The sequence below is a fragment of the Glandiceps talaboti genome, chromosome 12, assembly GCF_964340395.1.
Source record: "Glandiceps talaboti chromosome 12, keGlaTala1.1, whole genome shotgun sequence".
Classification (NCBI taxonomy): Eukaryota; Metazoa; Hemichordata; class Enteropneusta; family Spengelidae; genus Glandiceps; species Glandiceps talaboti.
In genome coordinates, this window is record NC_135560.1 from 8,803,740 (window position 1) to 8,826,597 (window position 22,858).

The 22,858-nt window shown below is 34.0% G+C and overlaps 1 protein-coding gene across 2 annotated transcripts in view; it reads right to left on the reverse strand.

The window, feature by feature from the left end:
• Positions 1 to 22,858, reverse strand: part of LOC144443453 (SHC-transforming protein 1-like) — a 67,348-nt gene that overhangs the window by 1,283 nt on the left and 43,207 nt on the right. For both annotated transcript variants that reach the window (XM_078132933.1, XM_078132932.1), the window contains 9 exons: positions 19,771 to 19,841; positions 14,206 to 14,266; positions 12,253 to 12,372; positions 10,316 to 10,369; positions 7,805 to 7,983; positions 6,528 to 6,681; positions 5,686 to 5,821; positions 1,723 to 1,980; positions 1,032 to 1,291 (listed from right to left, as the gene is read on the reverse strand). In XM_078132933.1, coding sequence (XP_077989059.1) covers positions 1,032 to 1,291; positions 1,723 to 1,980; positions 5,686 to 5,821; positions 6,528 to 6,681; positions 7,805 to 7,983; positions 10,316 to 10,369; positions 12,253 to 12,372; positions 14,206 to 14,266; positions 19,771 to 19,841 — 1,293 coding nt within the window. The remainder of the gene's footprint in view (positions 1 to 1,031; positions 1,292 to 1,722; positions 1,981 to 5,685; positions 5,822 to 6,527; positions 6,682 to 7,804; positions 7,984 to 10,315; positions 10,370 to 12,252; positions 12,373 to 14,205; positions 14,267 to 19,770; positions 19,842 to 22,858) is intronic.

Here is a 22,858-nt window from a genome sequence, read left to right on the forward strand (position 1 = left end):
CAGAATTACTTTCAATAAATCTGAACTTTTTAGAAAATGATGTTGTATAACCAGAACTGCCAAGACATGTGCCGAGACTAGACAGAGTTTCAACTTTGTAAGTAAATGTAATACAAGAACAGCAGACACAGTTTCAACATTGCTATGATAGATATAACCATAACTTGTATTATGCATATGGCTTATAAATTTATAAATAGGTGACAGTGGTGAATTGTTAATGAGATATAATCACACTGTATTTGTGTCTCAGAAATGTACACCATGCAGAAGATCATGGAAATCTACAGAAAAAAAACACTGTATGGGTAATTCTCATATCTGTACTATTTTTGAGGTGTGGAAAAAGCTTGTATCTGAGATGCTGTCCGATTGTTAAAGTGTAATTAAATGTATAGTGTTCATAGATTACACAGCCAACTTTGTGCAGTACTGCTGCAGTGCAGCGCTGCCACAGCACTGTAGCAGCATTCTGCACAGTGATGAATTTCATTGCTGCGTGCAGTGCTGAATTTCATCACTGTACACAGTACTGAATTTTCATGGCTGCAACAGCACTGAAGCAGCACTGCCCGTGTGAGGCTGTGATGCTGAAAATTTTTCCCAGTGATATATATGTCTACATGTGGCAATATTACTTTTAGTTTGTGTATTTCTTAGCTTATCAAACTGCATAAACCTGACGGTACTATCCCAATCGAGGTCTTGGTTTTCTATGATAGACACAAACTAAAACCATTGTTGTTCAATGTTGATACACTAGATTATACAAGTAGGTGTTAGTGGTGCTAATAGGCTGTTAGGTAGATATGTAATCAAAATAGTGTAAATGTTGGAAGTCCCCAAAAATGTACTCTGCAAGATTATAGAAGTCATCATAAATATTGCTACCCTACTGAGATAGTACAATTAAACCAATGGCTGTGTAGTTTATATCAACATGTCGCAATAATAGTTTTAGTCTGTGTCCCTCTTAGTAAACTGAGACCTCAGTTGCCAGAGTAGTATTATAATGTCCAAAGTATACATACCACCCCTTTGGGATCCACAAGAAGTAAATGTTTACTGTGTCCACCCTGCATTCCACTTAAGACATACTGCCCTTGTGACGTTGTACTCTCTCGTACCAGGAAGTCACCATCTTCTTCCAAGAGAACCTCTGCCTGTTTCCTGGTTAATGGGCCATGGAACCATGACTCTTCATCTAAGGACTTTTCAATTGGTGCTGCTGCCCCTCCACTACTTGCTGCTGCAGCTGCTCCTGCTGCCTCCCCTGCTGGTTGAAATGGTTCTGTCCATCAGAAGAGAAAAGTAGATTGGAAACACTGTGGTATATGTTGTTCTGAAAATGTACCTTTTTCAGATTCAGAATCATATTCAGATTCATATTCAGAATCAGAAACCCTTCATTCTCTTTCCTCAGATTGAATTCAAAAATAGGACAAAATGGAAGAGTCTGATCTTTCACATTGTTTCAATGAATTGAGGGGTGAAGCAAAAATATAATTGGGACAGATTTTCTTTCTCTCACAAAACCTTACCACTAACAATCACTTTAACTTTGATATTTGCCATGGTTTTTACTCATTTTAATCTCATGTCTTGCACTTTAGATATATTGTTCTTTTCAGCAACATCACAGCACTTTCCTGATGTGTTTTATAGCCCCCAAAAAATGAAATCAAAGTTCAATAAAATTATTGAATGCTTAGAGAGACTCACCCATATCAAAAACATCAGTAGTTGATGATACGGTTGGCTGTTGGACACTGTTATCAAGTGATGGTTGCCTTGGTGATTCAGGTTCTTCTTGTTCATGTTTGGGGTGTGTTTCCGTGGTATCCATGGGTGCTTCAGTTTGATGTCCGGCCTCAGTACCATGTAGGTCTGTGGGAAGTGTGTAAATGCTGTCATCGAATGCACTGACCGGTGGCTTGGGAACATCATACGTAGCTTTAGCTGCATTTGGACAGTCATAGCCTATGAAGTCAGAAATTATGATTTTGTTAGTTCTAGCCGATATTCGACTGTACATTACAAGGAATAAAAATAAAGCCATGATCTGGTCAAATATTCAGTATATTCATTTTTTTACAATTCATAGTTTTAATATAAAATCAAAATTATGTAATATTACAAAGTTTCGACACCAGCCACTCATAAAAATAACATGAATGCAATATATCAAGAATGTACCAGAACACTTAGTGGTCTTTGTCATGCATATTCCAGCATTTCTCTTTGTTGTTGCTATGCTCAAAATGTCACTTAGTCACATTCTATAAAATATACAAAATACCACTCTAATGTTATCAAAACACAAATTTGAAGATTTTTTTCAAAGCGATCCAAGGGTTTCATTATACATGATGGTGACTCAATATCGATGTCGTGTCATTATGTAAAAATGCAATCACAACGTATGACCATTACCAAACTGGATTGTGATATTGAAAAATATGTCTGCACCATACTGTGTATATTACAGCACACAGGGGTAACCCAATATGGAGAACTTCGAGCCACCATTAACATGATTTAATATTTATAGTTGCGGTCACGCAGACAAGGTGAAAATTGTCACACACAGTAACGGTGAAACACGACACTCTATACTATCGGCAGCTGGATGCAATTCTCTATTGCAGTCTTAAAATTACCACCACCGCCTTAGAACGCAATTTAACAAACAAACAAATCAACTCCTACTTTGGCTTCTGGCATCTCAACAATCCTTTTAACTTAAGTTTGGATTGTGAGAGTGAAAAATATTATAACCAAAGATAAAAACACAAATAAACCTTTTGATACACCAGCTTCTTCATAATACAGATGGGATGACTTAATTGACTGCTTGCTTTGGGCATTGTCATACACTTGAGGATCTGACTGAACTGTCTGCTTGCAAACGATGTAGTTGTATTGCTGGGAATCTGATGGCACAGATTCCTTGCTTTGGGCATTATCATACAGTTGGGAATCTGACTGCATTGGTGGCTTGCAGTCAGCGTACTCATGCAAATGAGGATCTGACTGAGCAGTCTGCTTGTTTTGTACAGAGCCATGTTGTTGTGGACGATTTGCCCAATTAGGTGGTTGCTCGTTATCGGCATAGTCGTATAGCTTGGAATCTGATTTAACTGGCTGCTTGTTATCAGCATAGATGTATAGCTGGGAATCTGACTTTACGGGTGGCTTGCTTTGAGCATTGTCGTAAAGCTGGGAATCTGCAAATGCATGCAACAAGCACAGATACAACAATGGTTATTTATGAAGCTATTAAAGACATGCATAGCAATGGTGGTGATTAATGGGGACACAATGCATTTATTAAAGTTGTGCATGATTTTGGGGAATGTGTGGATGTCATGTGCTGGTTGTATGCTTTTAATAACTACCTTCCATGTTGCTAGAACAACAATCATGACAATTTGTACTTGAAGAGTTTACACAGAAACTAACGTTGGCAGAAAAATACCAAACTTTATCAATACTGTCATCAATGCTCTACATCAGAAAAACTACATTCTATGACAATATTGAATCCAATTTGAAAACACAAAATCTCAACAATAGAAATATTTCTTTATATAATATTAAACTTGCTGCAGTGCTAAAATTTCATTTTTTTAAGTTTTAGAAGTGCAGAATTGAGATAATCAGTTCTGGAATTAGTTGGATTTTCATATTGCTCAAAAATGTATCAAGGAACATTTATCAAATTCAAACTAAATTGAATTCAAATTTCTTGGAAGAGACCAAAATTGGTGTAAAACTAGTCGAAGATTCAAAACCATTTTTGTACCAAATTACTACTGAACAAGAAGACTTTATTGGTAAATCAAATTTTTTGAAGAATATTGCCTGCAGTTTTTGAAAGTCTAATAACCCCCTTTTAGGATATACATGTAATCACATATTTTATATAAACATACAGCTAGCTATAAGTAGTACGCTCATAGGGTTAATTTTCAAAATGTTTTGATATCCAAAACTTTCATGTATACCCATGTCCTATAATATGACTTTCGCATGTCTTTGTTGTCATAGCAACAGAGAAGTTAGTTTACAAACATGACATTATCAAATGAAGGGTAGTGGTTTGTGCAAAAAATAAAATATCAACCTTTCTTATGTGGGTGTACTAGTTTTTGGTACAAAGGCTTTTGTTGATGTTCGACCAAACTGTATGCACTTTGAACCTTCCGAGGACCATCCTCAACCTCATAATGTCTTTCGGAATTACCCTTCTTAATACGTTGAACAGTTTGATATTTGGGTTCGGTGGGATTATCATCCACACCAACAGCCTCACCTGCATTAGTTAGCAGGAAGTTAGAAAACATAGATACAGAAATCCACTGACCCTTACACTACAAATGTATTCTCATCGAAATCTTGACATAAATTTTTGAAACTTTGACAAATTTTTTTTGCATTTTTTGAAAATTTTGCAGCCATCTAAATTAATTTTGGACTCAAAAAGACCAGATAGGCCTACCAATTGTCAGGATAAAGTTTATACATTTTTTTTTCTTCAGAATTTTTAAAAATTATTATACTAAAAATTGTGTGTACATAATTTGTAGTGCAAGGGTTGCAGTGGAGTATTAGTGCAGGAACATAGAAGACATCTCAAGCATGCATACGGTATATACTGCATTGATAGTAATCAGTTGTATACCCATTCACTGGATAAAATATACTTGATAAATCTAAGATAGAGATATTTTCTTGTGAGAAGTAAACTGAACCCACCTTATAATGACAAGTTTTGGTTATCAAAAAATGTTTATTATAGCAACAATATGGAAATATATCTATCTCTAGATGTAAGAATTGATGACATTGTGTGTGTTCATTATAACAAATAGTTCATTACACAGGAATTCACTGTAGTGAATTTCAGGCGTACCTGTAAAACTTGCGACTTCAGTTTGATATGTCATTGCAATTCTTAACCTACTTATTCATTTACTAAGTTATTTTTCATGCTTCAAAGTTTTTTCTCTCTTGTATTTAAGAATTCCACTTTCTTAGTACCTAGTACCAGTAGCGTACTAGAAATCTGACATCATCTGAGCTAAATTACCTTTCAAATCAAACTACACTGGGTTGTAATAAAGTTTGATATCTGATGCCTGGAGTGTTTACTGTAGCCAATCTCATATATTTCATTAACTTTAGAACTTTATTTAATCAACTTGAAACTTTGAGGTCACCGACAAGTAATTATTGAAACTTTGAGGTCACCGACAAGTAATTATTGAAATGTTGAGTTCCTCGACAAGTAATTACTATCAATGCAGTACAAAGAGTTAAGTATACATGGATGAATGAAATAAAATCAAGACGCATATTATTAAAGAGATGCATATATAGCCAAACACAAAAACTGAACAGAAGTTCGCTCTGCGAGAGTAATAGTTTTGCAGATGCCGTCAGGGTACAGTAGCATTGTCGGCTCCATAACAGTAAAATATATACAAATTTTGTCTATGTTGTCAGTCAAACCATTTATAAGGAAAAGGACAGTATCATTAGTATTGGAACCAAAATCATGGATTCCTAGTTCAGATTTCACAATTCAAGATACAAAATATATTCCAAATTTTCTCAGGTTGCTGACGTTTTTCATATGAAAGAAATTCTTGATTTGCTGTATGTTTGTTTGTATAGTCCTACCTCCACCACTAGGTACAGCTGCCTCTCCTTCAAAATCTATTAAGTTTGGCTCTCCTCTGTTGTCATAAATGTTGTCTGCCAAATTTTGTCTAGTTTTTGGTTGATCTTTTAATGATGCGTACACGCCATTACTTGCCTGGATAGTAAGGAAGGTAAAAAAAAAAGAGCATGTGTAAGTTACCATGTGAATGATATTTGATCTCACATTATGCCACAAATATGCAAATTACCATATTTGCATGGTATGAAAATTACCATATGAGTGACATCTGTTTGTGTATGATGCCACAAATATGCAAATTACACATACGTGGTATGCAAATTACCATACTACTGATATCTGATCACTATATCATAAATATGCAAATTACCACTTGTGGTATGCAAATTCCACATTTGTGATACTCATAAATGTATATGATGTCAGACGTATGCAAATTATCATTATATCAGTAATATTTGGTCCATCTACATGACATCATACATATTCAAATTACCATTTGAGAGTCAGTTGGCAACATACATAAAATACACAAATTCCGCGTGTCCCACATAATATGCAAATTAGTATTTGAGTATCACAATTCATCTTCCATGATCTCAACAATATGGAAATTACAATGGGAATATCATTCAATAAATGATGCAAAAAATATGCAAATTACCATATGTATGACATTTACATAATTTACGTAAATGCCACGATGTCATTGTAATGAATTTATTGTGTAAATATTTTGATAAAATGTCACGACACTTTTGAGATTTCTGCACAAATCGAATACATTTTTTATCCAAAGTAGTAACAAATCCAGCACACAGTAAATGAAATGCCAACCTACCGGTACACTGCTGGGTGTTTGGTAATGTGTTGTAGGTAAGGGTGGAACTGGCTGTGCTTGTTTTGGAATTGGTGGTAATTTACCAAGATCATTATAGTACTCTGGTTCATCTCCCCACGCCGATTCTCCCTCCTCAAATATCGGAACCTCAAATCTGTCATCAAAAAGATGTAAATGCGCAAGAATTATCAACCTCCGTTGAGTAGTTCAATGCTAAGAAATATCATTCTAAACAAGTAAATAGCATAAGTCTAAAAGTGTACAAAGCATCTTTCTTTTTAGGTTTATTGTGAAAATTTTCTTCGTTGCCTGATTGTTAATAAAGAATTTGATAAATGTATGAATGTAAAGTATGTTAGCTCCTGGATGTTAGCTTTTGATAGCCACCGTATATTGTAAATCTACATATTTTCGCTACTAGAAGATTTTGCATTTTTGCAGTCTTCAGCTAGTTCTCAAAGACTAATTTTTACTAAATGACCAGACTGGTACATTGTGTTCATGTCTAGAAGGCATTTTAATCACTACTTGTTTCTGCATTTTTGTTGTCCAGCAAAATAAACTAAAATTAGACTTAAGCAAAAACATCCAGGTGTACAGTATCTGGAGAGACAGACAAATACTGGGCCTACTATACAAATTGTGTATCCTAGTACAGTAGGGTCAAGGTATACTCTCTACGGGTTCGTTGATAAAATTATAGTTGTAGGCTCTGTCACATGCAAATTTATGATCATTAGCATCTATCTCATTGTCCTAGTGCCTTCCAGATATGTCATGTATATGTACCGTATCTATACTTTACTGTAATATTGAATTGCTAGATTGTAGAAAGGCGATGTGAATGTCAGTACCATCCTTATCCAGTTGTTGAATAGGGTTTGACGAGTGTTACTGTAGAAGTGACAGCACCTTGCAGATTACTGCTCACTCTCTGTTTGATACAACTAACTTTAGATAACAAGATTGAATTGATATAGTTTCTTGTTACATTTTGTCTAAAGGTGCCATTATACAAATGCAGACATTCAAACATTGGCACCCACATGTCTGCATCTAGTTGCAGTACATATAAATGGTTTATTTCATTCAGACAAAATGTAGCAAGAAAGTGTGATCTTGCTATCTTCAAATGTAGAATGTGCAGTTTCTTATTGGTTTCTGTGCATCAAACGGAGAGAGAGTGAACAGTAATCTGCAATGCACTGTAGAAGAAGTAGATGTATACAACACAAACACAACAGCTGTAACAAATGTATTTGTGATATTTTTCTTACCTGTCTTGAGTCTGTAGAGCTTTAGGTGGATTTCTCAAGTATTCTTTAAATCTTAATTCAAAGGCTTGGCCTACAGTAGTGATAACATCTTGGGCTAATCCACCAGCACATTCTAAGACGTGACAAGCTCTACCGTTGACAGGATCTTTGGCAACGTATGCTACAAAGTCAATGCAATCCTAGACACAAATCAATACATATGAAAATGAGTTAGTTCATAAAGTTCAACATTTCTACTAAAATACACAAACTACTGGATTTATCTCTTCTGACTTCCAAATCACAATTTGTAATGTAAATAATAAAGTATAAATATTGGACTCAGTCGTTCAGTCTCAATATTCCACAAATTGCACATCTTATGACCACTATATTTCAACTAATTTCACTAGATTAATTCCTTCATACAGTCAAATCGTATCTCCAATTGTAATACGGATATTCAAAGTAAAAAAATACATCGTCATGTACTGTGAATTTGAGTAACAAGAAAGACTATAAATTTGTACTTGGAGAGATAAGGTGTTGCAGAACGAAGCTCCTATTTTGTATGTGAATTTGCTGGCCTTAACATTTACATTAATTCGTCATCAACATTATTGATTTAGTAATTACACTGCCAATGTTCAAGGGTAAAGTGTGGTCATTATCTTCTTAAAGGGTGTGATGTCCTTCAAAAGAGTCATTTGAACTTTTAATTTGCCACTAATTGCAGTGAGATATTCTACTTTGGGACCAATTACTCAAAATAAGTATTTATATGCAAGGGCAGTCTAGGTTCATATTTATAAAGCCTAATAAAAAATAATGTGCGGTTCCGATTACGCTCAATTTTAGAATAGGTGGGGTAGGCATATATTTTTTTTTAATTATATATTTTTTTTCAGCGTGAGTAGTTCAGATTTTCCACTGTTTTCTAAATGGTCTCTGTGTTGTTTATTTCTTCCTATCAGATGTACAGCTACAGATTGGAAGAACAGTTTTATTTTGTCTTTTTAAGTTGATGTTCGTTTCTGCATCCACTATTTCTCGTGAGACTTCACAATTTTTGTGATTTTGTTATTTTTTTATCGAATACGTAAAAAAAAGTTTAGGGTCGGCAGTGAAAAGCTAGGTGGGGTCGGGTAACCGGAACCAAACAATTATTTTTTTCGGCCTAAGCAAAATAATTCAGCACATGTACACTAAATTCTAAATTTTTACTTTGGACAATCTAAGACTACGCCTGCCACAGCAGAAATTTTAGAATTTTAGGATTTTTCATTACTGAGTTTTGGTTCTTGATTTCTTGGAGTCTTTGAAATATCAATTCAAGAAACATCTAATGTCATACTCATGTCACAATACAAGTCAAACATAGTCAACTGCTGACATTATCTGAATATAGCTACATGTATGTATATAGTTCTGTTGTGAATGTCAGATGTAGCAGTACACATTCAGTGGAATCTGGTATAAAGTATGTATCTGATGGATTCTATTTTAAATCTGATAAAATTCAACATATCCTGGTATAATTTATGTCTAATAGATATGCCTACGTGTTGCCTTTAGGGTATATTTATGGTATTATCACTGATTTGCTTTTCACATCCTGTGTGATTAATACATAAATATCTTCTGCCTTGAGGGACGGTAATCTTTTGTTTCCGGAGTGCATTCTCTTAATAATCAACAAAGATGGACTCCATTGTGCCTTCTATGTCAATATGAAATACCATACAAGTTTCAACTGTATCCATTGTTGGCTTGAGGCTCATTGAAAGTTCAAGATTCGTTCAAGGAAAAGCATTAAGTTTGAAGGTATTAATAATTGCACGAATGAAGCTAATTTCAAAAGTAGTTGGTAATATGGTAAAAGAAGGTAGAAATTGCTGTACAACAATGAAGCAGCTGAGTTGGTGCTGGAGGTTGGTTTCCTTCATTCCCACACGTCTAGAGTCTTTTCAAATATGAGGACTAACAGTGTGCATTCTGGTGCTTTTTCAACATCTTGACCTATAGTCAGCAAGAAACTACAGAGTAACCTGCTGTTTTGTTGATTACTGGCCCTTATCTACATCCCTGACTTGATGTTTAATTCAATTTATACCCTTCTGTACTAATATTTTCCCGCCAAAATCACTGATACGAAATTCTAGTTTCTCTGTAAATTTTTGTCATAATTAAAAATGATTTTGGACAGGAAGGCACAAATGATGGTTGAAAAATGGACCTTACTTATCAAAAATTGACAAAAAGTAGTTCTATCAAAAGTCTACAAAAAGTAGTTCCGTCAATAATCACCTACATTTATAGATATGGAACAGGATTAACTGGGGAAGGCTGTCTGTTTTTAGCTGAAATTTTGGCTGTCAGTTATTTCCATACAGAGAAAAAAATGAAAATAAAAAGAGTATTTCCATTGGAGCTTTCATTTACAATACCGTAACCAAGATAACAAGTACCAAAATAACAAAGTGATCCACATTATAATTATGCATAAAACACTGACCATAATATAAGACTTACCGGATCTCCACCTGATGCAAAAGAAATTCCTTGCATTTGATGATTGGCAATTATCTGTATAAAGATAAATATATAAATATGATGTATTTGAAATAAATAACTTGGAGAACATTTCTTTCAAATTATAATGGGGGGAAATCATTATCACTCCTTGGCAATGAAAAATTTGAAAATTTTGAAACTAATATTCTTTTTTTGCGATCATGTGCAGGAGCAATACAAATCAATTTAATTTGTTTACAGTTAAAACACGCAGTATTCGCAAGAAGACTGTACGTAACATATACTCTTACAGCTAAAACAGGGCATGATCACCAGAAGATTGTACATAACATACACATTTACAGCTAAAACTGGGAGTGTTCACCAGAAGCCAACATTGATCATTTGGTAAGTTAGGACTGTTGTTGTAACTCACTAGATAAGAGTACTTTTATTGCTGAACACAACAAGATTGTGATTGAAGAGTTTTATTTTAATACTTCCCTCAATAACGAACATGCTGTGTTCAGCAGTAAAACTTCTGATATCTATCCAGCAAAAAAAACTAAATTTGCAAAACGATCAACTTTGATTTTAAATGTGTATGTTACACATAGTCTTCTGGCATGGCGGATGTTTTAGCTGTAAATGCTTACTGCGTTTGTCTCTGGTATCTTATTGTGTTTATATATTGGGTGCCTGCCTTCTCTTGTTTGAATTGGAAATTGAGACAAAAACTTAAAATAACAGATCGTTATCAAGTTGCAAAACAAATATGACTTCCTTGTCCACAAAATGCTAACATTTTTGACGCTTTCACAATTTTACCAAAATTTGACAGTGAACTGATTTGACTTTTCATACCGTAGATATACTCAACACCTTCAACATACATCAACATTAGTTTCAACACAGGTAAAAAGTGATAGGAACTGAAGACAATCACACCTGTATGGCCTTGACTTTACTGACATTTGACCACCCTATCAAAAAGCAATTAACTTTCTGTATGCCCTGACAGAAATCACAGTGTAGCATATTGGAACAATCCCTCAAGTAATTCAACAACTAATGGCGTATTTCTCTCAATTCTCAAACTCAAAACCTAGACTCATAGATTATAAGACACGCTTTTCCAAGAAACTGGTCCAGGAAATTTTCTTCGCATCCAAACTTTTACAATTTTTGACAGAGAAGTGTCCATTTATTCACACTATTTATACATGTACATCAACGTTATGATGACATCCTATAAACATCCAAAATTTACAAAAAAAATTTCAAAAACCTTTATTTGGCAAACTAATGATCCAAAATTTACTATTTTTGACAAACAGTTATATGGCCAAGACTATTTCTTCATGATACTGTTTACACATGGACATCAAGTCAGTGTAAAGAGTGTAACATCAACCTTGTGATAAAACCCTGTATGCATGATATGATGTATAATTGAAATATCTGCTCCTCTTGCCTTCGCTTTCACCCTATGCTACAATTCAACACTAGAGGGCATCATTTACTGGCAAGGTCCATCAATTTCCTACTTACATATTTGCTCTACATTGTCACTTGAGGGCATAATTTAAAGGATGGGTCTATTGACATTACATCATTTCACCATAGACAGTGGAAGCGTGAGATTATGCTAAACCGTCAGTCGAGGAGCGTTGAGTTAATCTTGTTCCCGATGATAGGATTATAAAGGTGATAATATATTCCAGACAACCCTGCTTGAAAGGAAAATACCGGCTTTCCTGTCCTTCTCCCCTCCACTGTCTATGATTTCACATATCACCACCAGAGGGCGTTAATGTGATTAAACAGACATCCTGTTTGGGCTTGGCCATAATGGCTTGGCACTGATTGAAAAGGTCTATTGACTGACTCCATTCAACATCACTGCTATACGCTGTCATTGAATACAGATACAAAGATTAGAGTCTCTTTCTTACCTGCCCAGTTTCCATTATCATTAAATTGATACTATTTGTAGAAACTGTGAGGTTGACATTAGCACCACCAAACTGGATATTTGGAGAAGAACCTAGGATCTTGCTTACAGCCTTGTTAACCTGTAGAGTTGATATATACAGGTCATTAAGGTTGAAATAGTAACACTACAGTACAATACAATACAATATAATACAATACAATACAGAACAAGACAATATAGTACAATGCAACAAAGTACAACACAATACAATACAATACAATACAATGCAGAACAATACAATACAATACAGTACAATACAATACAATACAGCACAATACAACCCAATACAGCACAACACAATACAATACAGAATAATACAATACAATACAATACAATACAATACAGAACGATACAATACAATACAATGCAATACAATACAATATTAAAATACAATATATTGCAATATAGTACATTAAAGAATTGACCATGGTAACAGTATAATATAGTGCTATATAACATAATACAGTACAATACAATACATCAAAGCACAATACAATACAATGCAATATAGTACAAGACAATGCAATATTAAATACAATAAATTGCAATACAATAAAGCAGACCATGACAACACAGTATAATGTAATGCTATACAACACAATACAATACAATGCAATGTAGTACAATATGTGATACAGCACAATACAACAAAGCACAATACAATACAATACAATGTAGTACAATATAATGCGATACAGTACAATACAACAAAGCACAATACAATACAATACAATACAATAGCAACAAAACAATGCACCACACACTGTAGTACAAAACAAGAAAATGAAAGCACTACACTACACAACAACACACAATACCACAAGACAGAGTACCAGACATTATATACAATTCACATTGCAATATACTATATACCAACATTACAATGTAACACAATACAATCAATCACAACATCAGATTACAACTAACTGTAACATAGTGCAATGAAAAAACATGATCTATAAAATATGATTCAATACAATCTATTTAGTAATTTATTACCCACAAACATTGATGTATCCCTTTTTTATTAAAATAGTGTCGTTTCATATCAAAAAACTACATTTTATAAAAAATCATTATGTGACAAAACGTCATTTTCCCAAAAAATCAATGGGAATATAAATCCATCTTTGGAGAAAACGTACAGCAATTTCTGACAGGGCTTTCTTACTTGAATTATCAAATACAAAATCATAATTATGATAAATCATAACAAAAAAGGATAAGTATTTGAAAATAATTATTAAGATAAATAAAACAGATTAAATCACGTGTAATAAAATGTAATTTGTTTGGAAAGTGAAAATACATGTTTTGATCTAGAAAGGCATAAACGATATCATATTGGCAGATGTTAAAGTGATGGACAAATCTAGAATCAATTTAGTTTGACTACATGCTTGCCAATTATCTTGGCAATCTGACTTTAACTATGAGGTCATCAAGATTACTCCAAAATGCTACTACAATTTGAAAATGTACGGCCTAAAGAAAATGCAGAAATAATAAGAAGTGAATCTAAAATTGAAAGTGCCAGCTTATATGGGCTTTTTGCAAAATTTGAATAATGTAGTACTTTCAGATTATGTGGTTAAGTTCTGAAGATTTTACGACATTTTGGCGACACCTCCTCACACACACATGCAGCTTCAATTTGTATTTTTGTGTTAGTTTTTATATGTCAATTCTCCTGATGAAAATGGTCCTTCATTTGTGGATTTGTTTTGATGTAAAACTACCTTTCGCTTGTGTAATATTCCTAATATTATTCATGGACTGGGCTTAAGTGTACCATTTTGAGTGAATCAAAGTATTTGTCTTGCATCAGTTCACATGTTGACATTGTATAGTTACCCACAAGTCACTACTACATACACACAGTTGCCATGGTTACCTAATTAAACTAACTCACCTTCCTTTTCTTGTTGACATTTTTGAAACAAGCAGACTCACAAACTCTGTGAATTGCCTCTCTGTAAAAAATAAAAAGATAATACAATTGTTTCATTCTGATTTCGAAAGTACTATTTCTAACTATTACTAATAACACAAAAATCGGTTCACAAATGTAAAAGTGTTATATATCCAAACTTTTAATGTTTTCTAAAAACATATATGAAAAGTTGACCAAAATCACACACATGAATATATTAATATGGAATTTCTGAAATTAAATGAGGCAGTGGCATACATTCTGCATAACACACATTCAGTATATACATTGATATGATATGATATGATATGATATCATTAATTCCATCCACTCCCAAGCTATTCCGGAAACACCTGCACCAACATCTCATTAAGTGAGTCTAGAGTGTTTTAAATGGGAACAATAACCACTGGATATCAGCCACACTTGCGTTTGTTCAGGTGTTTTGAAAATATCACTTTCGTTGCATTTCAGTGAGCATATTGAACTGTTGCACACAATGACAACAACATTTTCAACTTCATATGGATGGGAAAAACCTAGGAAACTTTTTTCTGAGAATGACGACGGGGCATAAGAATAAGTGTTAGTACAAGTGTAGTGTGTTTGAATGGGAAACAAAGTTGAGGCTCATTTTACCTTAGTCGTACTTCCGTAATAATGTCTTTTATTGTCATAATACACACACACACACACACACACACACACACACACACACACACACACACACACACACACACACACACACACACACACACACACACACACACACACACACACACACACACACACACACACACACACACACACACACACACACACACACACACACACACACAGGTACATATATAATGAAATGTGCATTGATTTTGCATGCAATGAAAAATTTACAAAATCAATATTGTGTAGAGGATTCCTAACACAAGCTTGATGTTTTAGAGGACACAGAAAAGTCATTTCACCAATTCTACATCATGTAACTTTTTCAAAGTAGAGGCATAAAAATCATCAAATCTGACTTTAATAGATGAGGTCTGCAGTTGTATACGAGCATGAGGCATTATGGGAAGCAAATACAGGCAGGAACTTCACAACTTCCACTGTTTAGGCATGGGTTCAAGAGATGTGAAGTTCCTAAATTTGATCCCTTCCCATGATTCCTACCCCAAGTGTACAACAGATCTCTTCTGTACCAGATTCGCCTATTTTCATAGCTCAGAAAGGCTGCATGCACACAGCAGGGTCGGTATAGAACCTGATATGACTTTTCTGTGCTTCCTAAGAATAACAAGTACAGCTGTGATGAAATCAGCCTCACTTCCCCTTCAAGAACCATAGGCATGGTGTACATTCATGTTTTGTCTCTTGATAGAAACAGAACGAAAGAAGACAAGAAAGACAGGAAAAGAGAAGAAGCAGCAAAACCTGCACTGACTATAATTAGACATTGTACATGTCAATTAGCGGTCTATTTTATCTATAAATTGTAAAGTAACAGGTTGAATTTAATCATGATTACATTGGACACACTGATTTTAGGGTATGGACCAAAAAAATCAATTTGATTGGATTCATTTAACCATATTCTGTTAACAGCTACATAAACAAGTTTACCTATAGATGATTCAGACCTTGTTTACAATATTAAGTAAAAATATTATTCTTATGTCTATTATAAAACAGTTCCAGATAATTATGAATTTACAATGAGTGCTGCTTTTAAGACATTGAGACAATTAAATTTCAATGAGTGTGGTGGCGACTAGGAAAACCTGCAGAAGGTAAAAAAAAAAGAGCAGCATGCATAATTCGTAGTGATTTTCATTGAGGAGAACCGTTTTAAATTTCACTTCCTTAAAATGTCTATATGGATGAGGATTGGGTATTTATTCTGGAATTTTTTAAGTTATAAAAACTAATAAAAATTTTATAAAACAATTTTATCATGGCGTCATACTTGAAAAATCAATGTGAAACAACATATGTTAAGTTCTTTTTTTGTAACTCAATAAAACAAAGACTGATAAATGTGTAAAATGTTTGTTATTGTACGTACAATAACAAACTTTTTGACATTTTTAAGCTTTCTGCAATGTATTGAGTTTATCAAACAAAGACTTGGTCTATGTTTGTTTCACGTTCATTTTTCAAGTACGACATCATGATAAAATTATTTATAAAATTAAAAGTCCAAAATAAATAATCAATCCTTATCCTCTTTAATATGTTAAAATAACTGATATGATGAACAATAAAAATACTTCGGTATCATCTTATTACAATGATTTACAGATATTCCTTCTGCCATCATTACCAGCCTTTCTCATCATATACTTGTGAAAACTGTGCAAATCAAACTCCAATACAACATGTTCCCCCAAAAATATAAATCAAAACAAAATGATAAAAACAACTTATACACAGAATATTCCGTGCAGTGCGCAGTATTTCTACTGGTTCATAAAAACAATCGTAACTCTGTAGGAGATGCAATCACAAATGTGTATTCCCTAAATTATTGATACATAATCTTCTGAGATTAAGGGATTAGTGAAATCTTTAATCCCAACTTTCTAGGAGGCATTGTGACTTATATGGTTAAAGCTGATGTCTATAAAGATCTCATAAAATGTCACAATGTACCTCATTTAATAATAATGCGGGGTTGACTGACTTCTGTATTCCATTCACACACACAAAAAAACAAGTCTTCACTGCATCAAGACAGTAAGTATTAAAGTACATTTTTCAAATAAATATGGCTGCCATGCATTGAGTCAAAAACTGAATTAAAGTATATGGGTCATATATATAATAGAAAAATATAAGCAAAATGAAAAATTAACTTAAATAACACAGCTAGACAGACAGATGCAGACAACTAGACAGACAGATAGATAGACAGACAGACAGACAGACAGACACTGACAGGTACAAATCTGGAGAGAAAGACAGACAGACAAAAACTCAGGTAGACAACTGACAGAAAGATATGGACAAACAGAGACAGGCAGACCACAGACAGACAGACAGACAGACAGACATTGGTAGACAAAAGACAAAGATTGTATGAAAAGACAGATAGAGACAGACAGACAGACAGACAGACAGACAGACAGACAGACAGACAGACAGACAGACAGACAGACAGACAGCCAGACAGACAGAGACAGACAGACACTCAGGTAGACAAACTAACAGGAAGATTATATGAAGACAGATAGAGACAGACAGACAGACAGACAGACAGACAGACAGAAAGGGACTGAAACAGATTATCTCAACAAAGGGAGACAATCAGGTAAACAAACAGACACAAGGGTTCAGTTTCAATTTTTTACTTCTAACAAATATGCTTGGAACATGAACATGACCACAGGCATGCACATAGCTTTAAAAATGGTAATTGCTGTGAACACCAGTTATTCTACATTCCACATGCAGTGACGAGCAGTGATGAGCAGTGTTGGCTGAACATGAGATATCCTACTTATCATATGCAGTGATGAGTGGTGTATGAACATGAGATAAGCTATATATCACATGCAGTGGTAAGTTATGTTGTGTGAACATGAGATACCCTACATATCAAATGCATGCAGTGATTGGCAGATGCCATATTGCAAATTTTGCATGGGCATTAAAAATGTGACTAAATATCGTGAGGTTGTGATTAAATATTTTGACTTTACACAAAATGTGATCAACAGCGAATTTTATATAACTTTGAGCAATGCTAAATATCTCATAAAGTGATAGGATATCCTACATATCACATGCAGTGATGGGATATTGCAGTGATGGGATATCCTACATATCACATGCAGTGATGGGATATCCTACATATCACATACAGTGATGGGATATTGCAGTGATGAGATATCCTACATATCACATACAGTGATGAGATATCCTACATATCACATGCAATGATGAGATATCCTACAGATCACATGCAGTAATGAGATATCCTATATATCGCATGCAGTGATGGGATATCCTACATATCACATACAGTGATAGGATATTGCACTGATGGGATATCCTACATATCACATGTAGTGATGGGATATCCTTCATATTGCATGTACTGATGGGATATCCTACATATCACATGCAATGATGGGATATCCTACATATGACATGCAGTGATGAGATATCCTACATATTGTATGTACATGTAGTACTGGGATATCCCACATTTCATGTGCAGTACTAGGATATCCCACATTTCATGTGCAGTGTTGGGATATCCTACATTTTAGTACATATCACATGTAGTGATGGGATATCCTACATATCACATGCAGTGATGATATATAGTAGATTCATACATATCACATGCACTGATGGGATATCCTACATATCACATGCTGTGATGGGATATCCTTCATATTGCATGTAGTGATGGGATATCCTACATATCACATGCAATGATGATATATCGTAGATTCATACATATCACATGCACTGATGGGATATCCTACATATCACATGCTGTGATGGGATATCCTTCATATTGCATGTAGTGATGGGATATCCTACATATCACATGCAATGATGATATATCCCAGATTCCTACATATCACATGCAGTTATAAGATATCCTACATATCACATGCAATAATGAGACATTCACACATAATGATGATATCCTATGTATCACATGTAGTGATGAGATATCCTGCATATATCTCTTGATGAAGCCAACCTACAATCATATCACATGCAGTGATAAGATATCCTACATATGATATCACATGTAATGATAAGATATCTTACATATTACACACACTACATAGGGACTGATATCCTACATATCACTACCAATATCAATACTTCATATGTGGTGAGGAAATATAACATGCAGTGATGAGATATCCTACATATCACATAGTGTGATAGGATAGCCCACATTTCAGTAATGAGATATCTAATTACATTATTACATGAAGTGGTGAGATATTCTAAATGTCCTGCTACATATCACATCCAATGATGAGATATCGTACATATCGCATGCAGTGATGAGATATCCTACATATCACATGCAGTGATGAGATATCCTACATATCACATGCAGTGATGAGATATCCTATATATCGCATGCAGTGATGAGATATCCTACATATCCTACATGCAGTACATGTTCAGTACTATTGCCAGAAGTTGAAAGGCAGCAAACATACATATCATTCCATGCAATTTAACAGATTAAACTAGGGAGTACATTTTGTGCATATTAATTGATCATGTGACCTTACAATAGCCAATCACAAGAGATCATACATACTGTGTAACTTTGCCTTTTATGTCAAACTCCAGGGGTTTCATGGACTGCCTTACGGTCACACAACCAATGTACTAGACACAAAGGAGAGAGAGATGGAACAGGGGATGGGATGGACAAAGAGAAAGAGAAATGGGTGAAAATGTGAGCAACTGACATAATGGAGAATACGTAGAGGCAAAGCAGTGCAAGTGACGAGCTAGACAAGGAGAAACGTAGTTATGTTGGGATGATTTGTACATGTATGTACGTACTTGGTAACTTGGCCCCGAACATCAAACTGTAATGTTCTCATGGACTGCTTCACTTCAAGACATCCAACATACTGTGTGCAAATGGAAAATATTGAAAGTTATTCAAAACCTGCTGATCTAAGTCATATGGACGCACTGTAAAGGAAATATGTAAATTTTATGTCGTCAAGGTTCTTGGTAGGTCTGAAACAAAGTAAACAAATCCGTTAGTCAATGATGTAAAACTTATTTCAGAAACAACGTATAATTATATGTGATAAGGAAGAATAGAGAAATTGATACTGTACGCCATTAGATATACAGTTGTAGTTATTTGCGATAAAGGTACATTTCTGAACCTAGTTTGAAGAGAATATATAGGTTTTGTCCAATTCTCTCACACATCATACTTTGATATATTAAAGCCCCAGTGGCTATAATTTTGGATTTTTTTCATTAATTTTTGCTCATTCCAAAACATATTGAACATTTTCTGGAAGCTAATTTACGATTCCATCCTTCTAATTAACTGAATTACAACAGTGGCAATTGAGGTTTCGGCTTTCTTGGATGGACACAAACTAATTCTTATTTTTGCAACATGTTGATTTAAGCTACTGAATGGACATTGGTTTAATTCATACTCTCAGTAGGGTGGTGTTTCTGATAGCTAGTTTTTTATCAAGTGGCCATACACTATCTTCATTACAGTGATTATGTCCACACAACAGAGGCAGTTATCACCCATTTGTGTAGTCTACCACATGGAACAACAATAGTTTTAGTTTGTGTCTACCTTAATAGTAAGCTGAAACCTCCACTGCCACTGTAGTACCTGTCTGTATGTACCTATTGTTGATGGTACAGTGGACACTGTCTTGACATCCATATGTAAACAATATGAATAAGTCTTCCAGACAATTTAATTTTTGCTGACAACTTGTAAATTTGCAACATGTCGATATAAGCGATTGAATGGACATTGGTTTAATTCATACTCTCATAACTTATACTCCATACTGGTTTTTCCTTTTTTGAAATAATTTTCTGTGTGTGAATTTGATAAGAAATAATGCAATCTGTGAAATGTGAATTTCTCTTTTTAGACAAACCCTGATTTTGTTATTTTCATTTTACTGTCTATATATGATTTAAAAGACAAAGTTGAAAGTTGTATCTCAAAAAAAAAAAAAAAAAAAAAAAAAACAGGTGATGTATCTCAGTACTGAAGTCTATAATCCTTCCAGAAAAGTGGGATATTTTTGAATGTTACACCTACTCAGAAAGTAGGACACTTTTTAGTTTCTCTTAAGATATATATAAATTATTCAGAAAGGGGGATTTAAACCAAAGAAAATAATCACAGGATCATATTACATAGAGTATCTTAAGAACTTAAATCTCGCAAAATAAAAAGTCATTGGACCTTTAGATTTAATATTTATGTTTCTTTCAAAAGCAATCGTGATATTTTAAAATAAACTGTTTGTCACGTATTACATACATTTTTAAGATCGATAAACTAGAATCTGGGCAAATGGGGGATTTCTATTTTGTAAGGGAAATAATGAATATTATTCAAAAACTCCCATTCGCATCAATTCCAGGCTAGATCGAAAAATATAAAGTAAGGACTATCATTATAATTTTTTATCCTACTTCTTGCTTCATATTTGGACACTCCTTAATATCATAATAAATGTACTTGCTACTGACAGGTTTTATACGAAACATAATTTTAGAGAGATTACATTTCACGATTTTATCATCAATGCTTCCACAGACAATTTATTATATATTTGAGAAATCCCACTTATGAAATTTAATTTATATTCAATTTCTCATGCACTCTCTTTTCTGGATGAGTTTTCAGTTGAGTGTGTACATAAACCTTTTCAAACAGCTAAAGGTGTGATTCTTTCTCTTGAAGCAAAATATAGAAATGACACTCCAGAAAGATAGATAGCTTTCTGTATTATAACACTTCCATATAGTAAAAGAGTATTGTATTAATATCACCTATACTATGGGTGTGGTAATGATTTGGTTTAATAAAAAAAATTGTGTTGTTCCAATTACGCTCAATTTTTAGAATAGGTGGGGTTGGTAGATTTTTTATTTTATTTTATTTTATTTTATATTTTTTTCATGTGTGAGTGTCTAGTTGAGGTTTTCCATTGTTTTCCAAATGGTCTCTGTGTTGTTTATTTCTTTTCATCAGATATACAGCCAGTACAGATTAGAAGAATAGTTTTATATTGTCTTTTAAAGTTTATATCAGTTTCCACATCCACTATTTCTCGTGAAACTTCACAATTTTTGCGATTTTACTATTTTTTTCTTGAAAACTTAAAAAAAAGTTTAAGGTCGGCAGTAAAAAACTAGGTGGGGGTTGGGTAACCAGAACCGAACAATTATTTTTTTTAGGCCTTACTACGAAAGTTTTATTATGATTTTCAAATGCTCACTATCTGGTTGACACAAAATCATTCAAACTTTTCTTGGCCTCACACAAACCTAACACATACATGTACCTACCATATATCATTTAGCCAAGCTGCTGCTGTTTAGTTTTAGAGGGAACATCAGAAATAAGCATTTTCATACTCTTTAGATTCTGGACAGTCATTTAATGATTTCACACCACATACACATTTATACATATACATAATAAAATTTCAAGAAGTGTCTTGAAAAGCCTGTTGAAATGTAAAACCAATCCAAGATTTAAGCTGTTTTTTTGTACTCCTGACACCACAAAAAGAATGTCATTCAATCAATAGTCATTCTGAATAAATAAACATCCCCCACAGAATACAAGCTACTTTTCTCCATTAGTAGCCAACTTGTTTTTATGACATCTGCTTATCTTTTCAAAGTGGCTTTGCCATCATGTTCTGCATTAATGCAAATTACTCTCAGGGATAACATAAGGGTAATAACATCCTTTAATCTGATGAATGTGGCGCGCAATATGACCACTTGAAAAGTGGGTAATCACCATAAAGACGGGTGATAGATTGCTTGCATCTGTCAAGTCAACTGCTTATCACCTGTGTCATCTCACGTAGGATCACCAGCCATGATTTATTTCCAAAACAAATCGTTT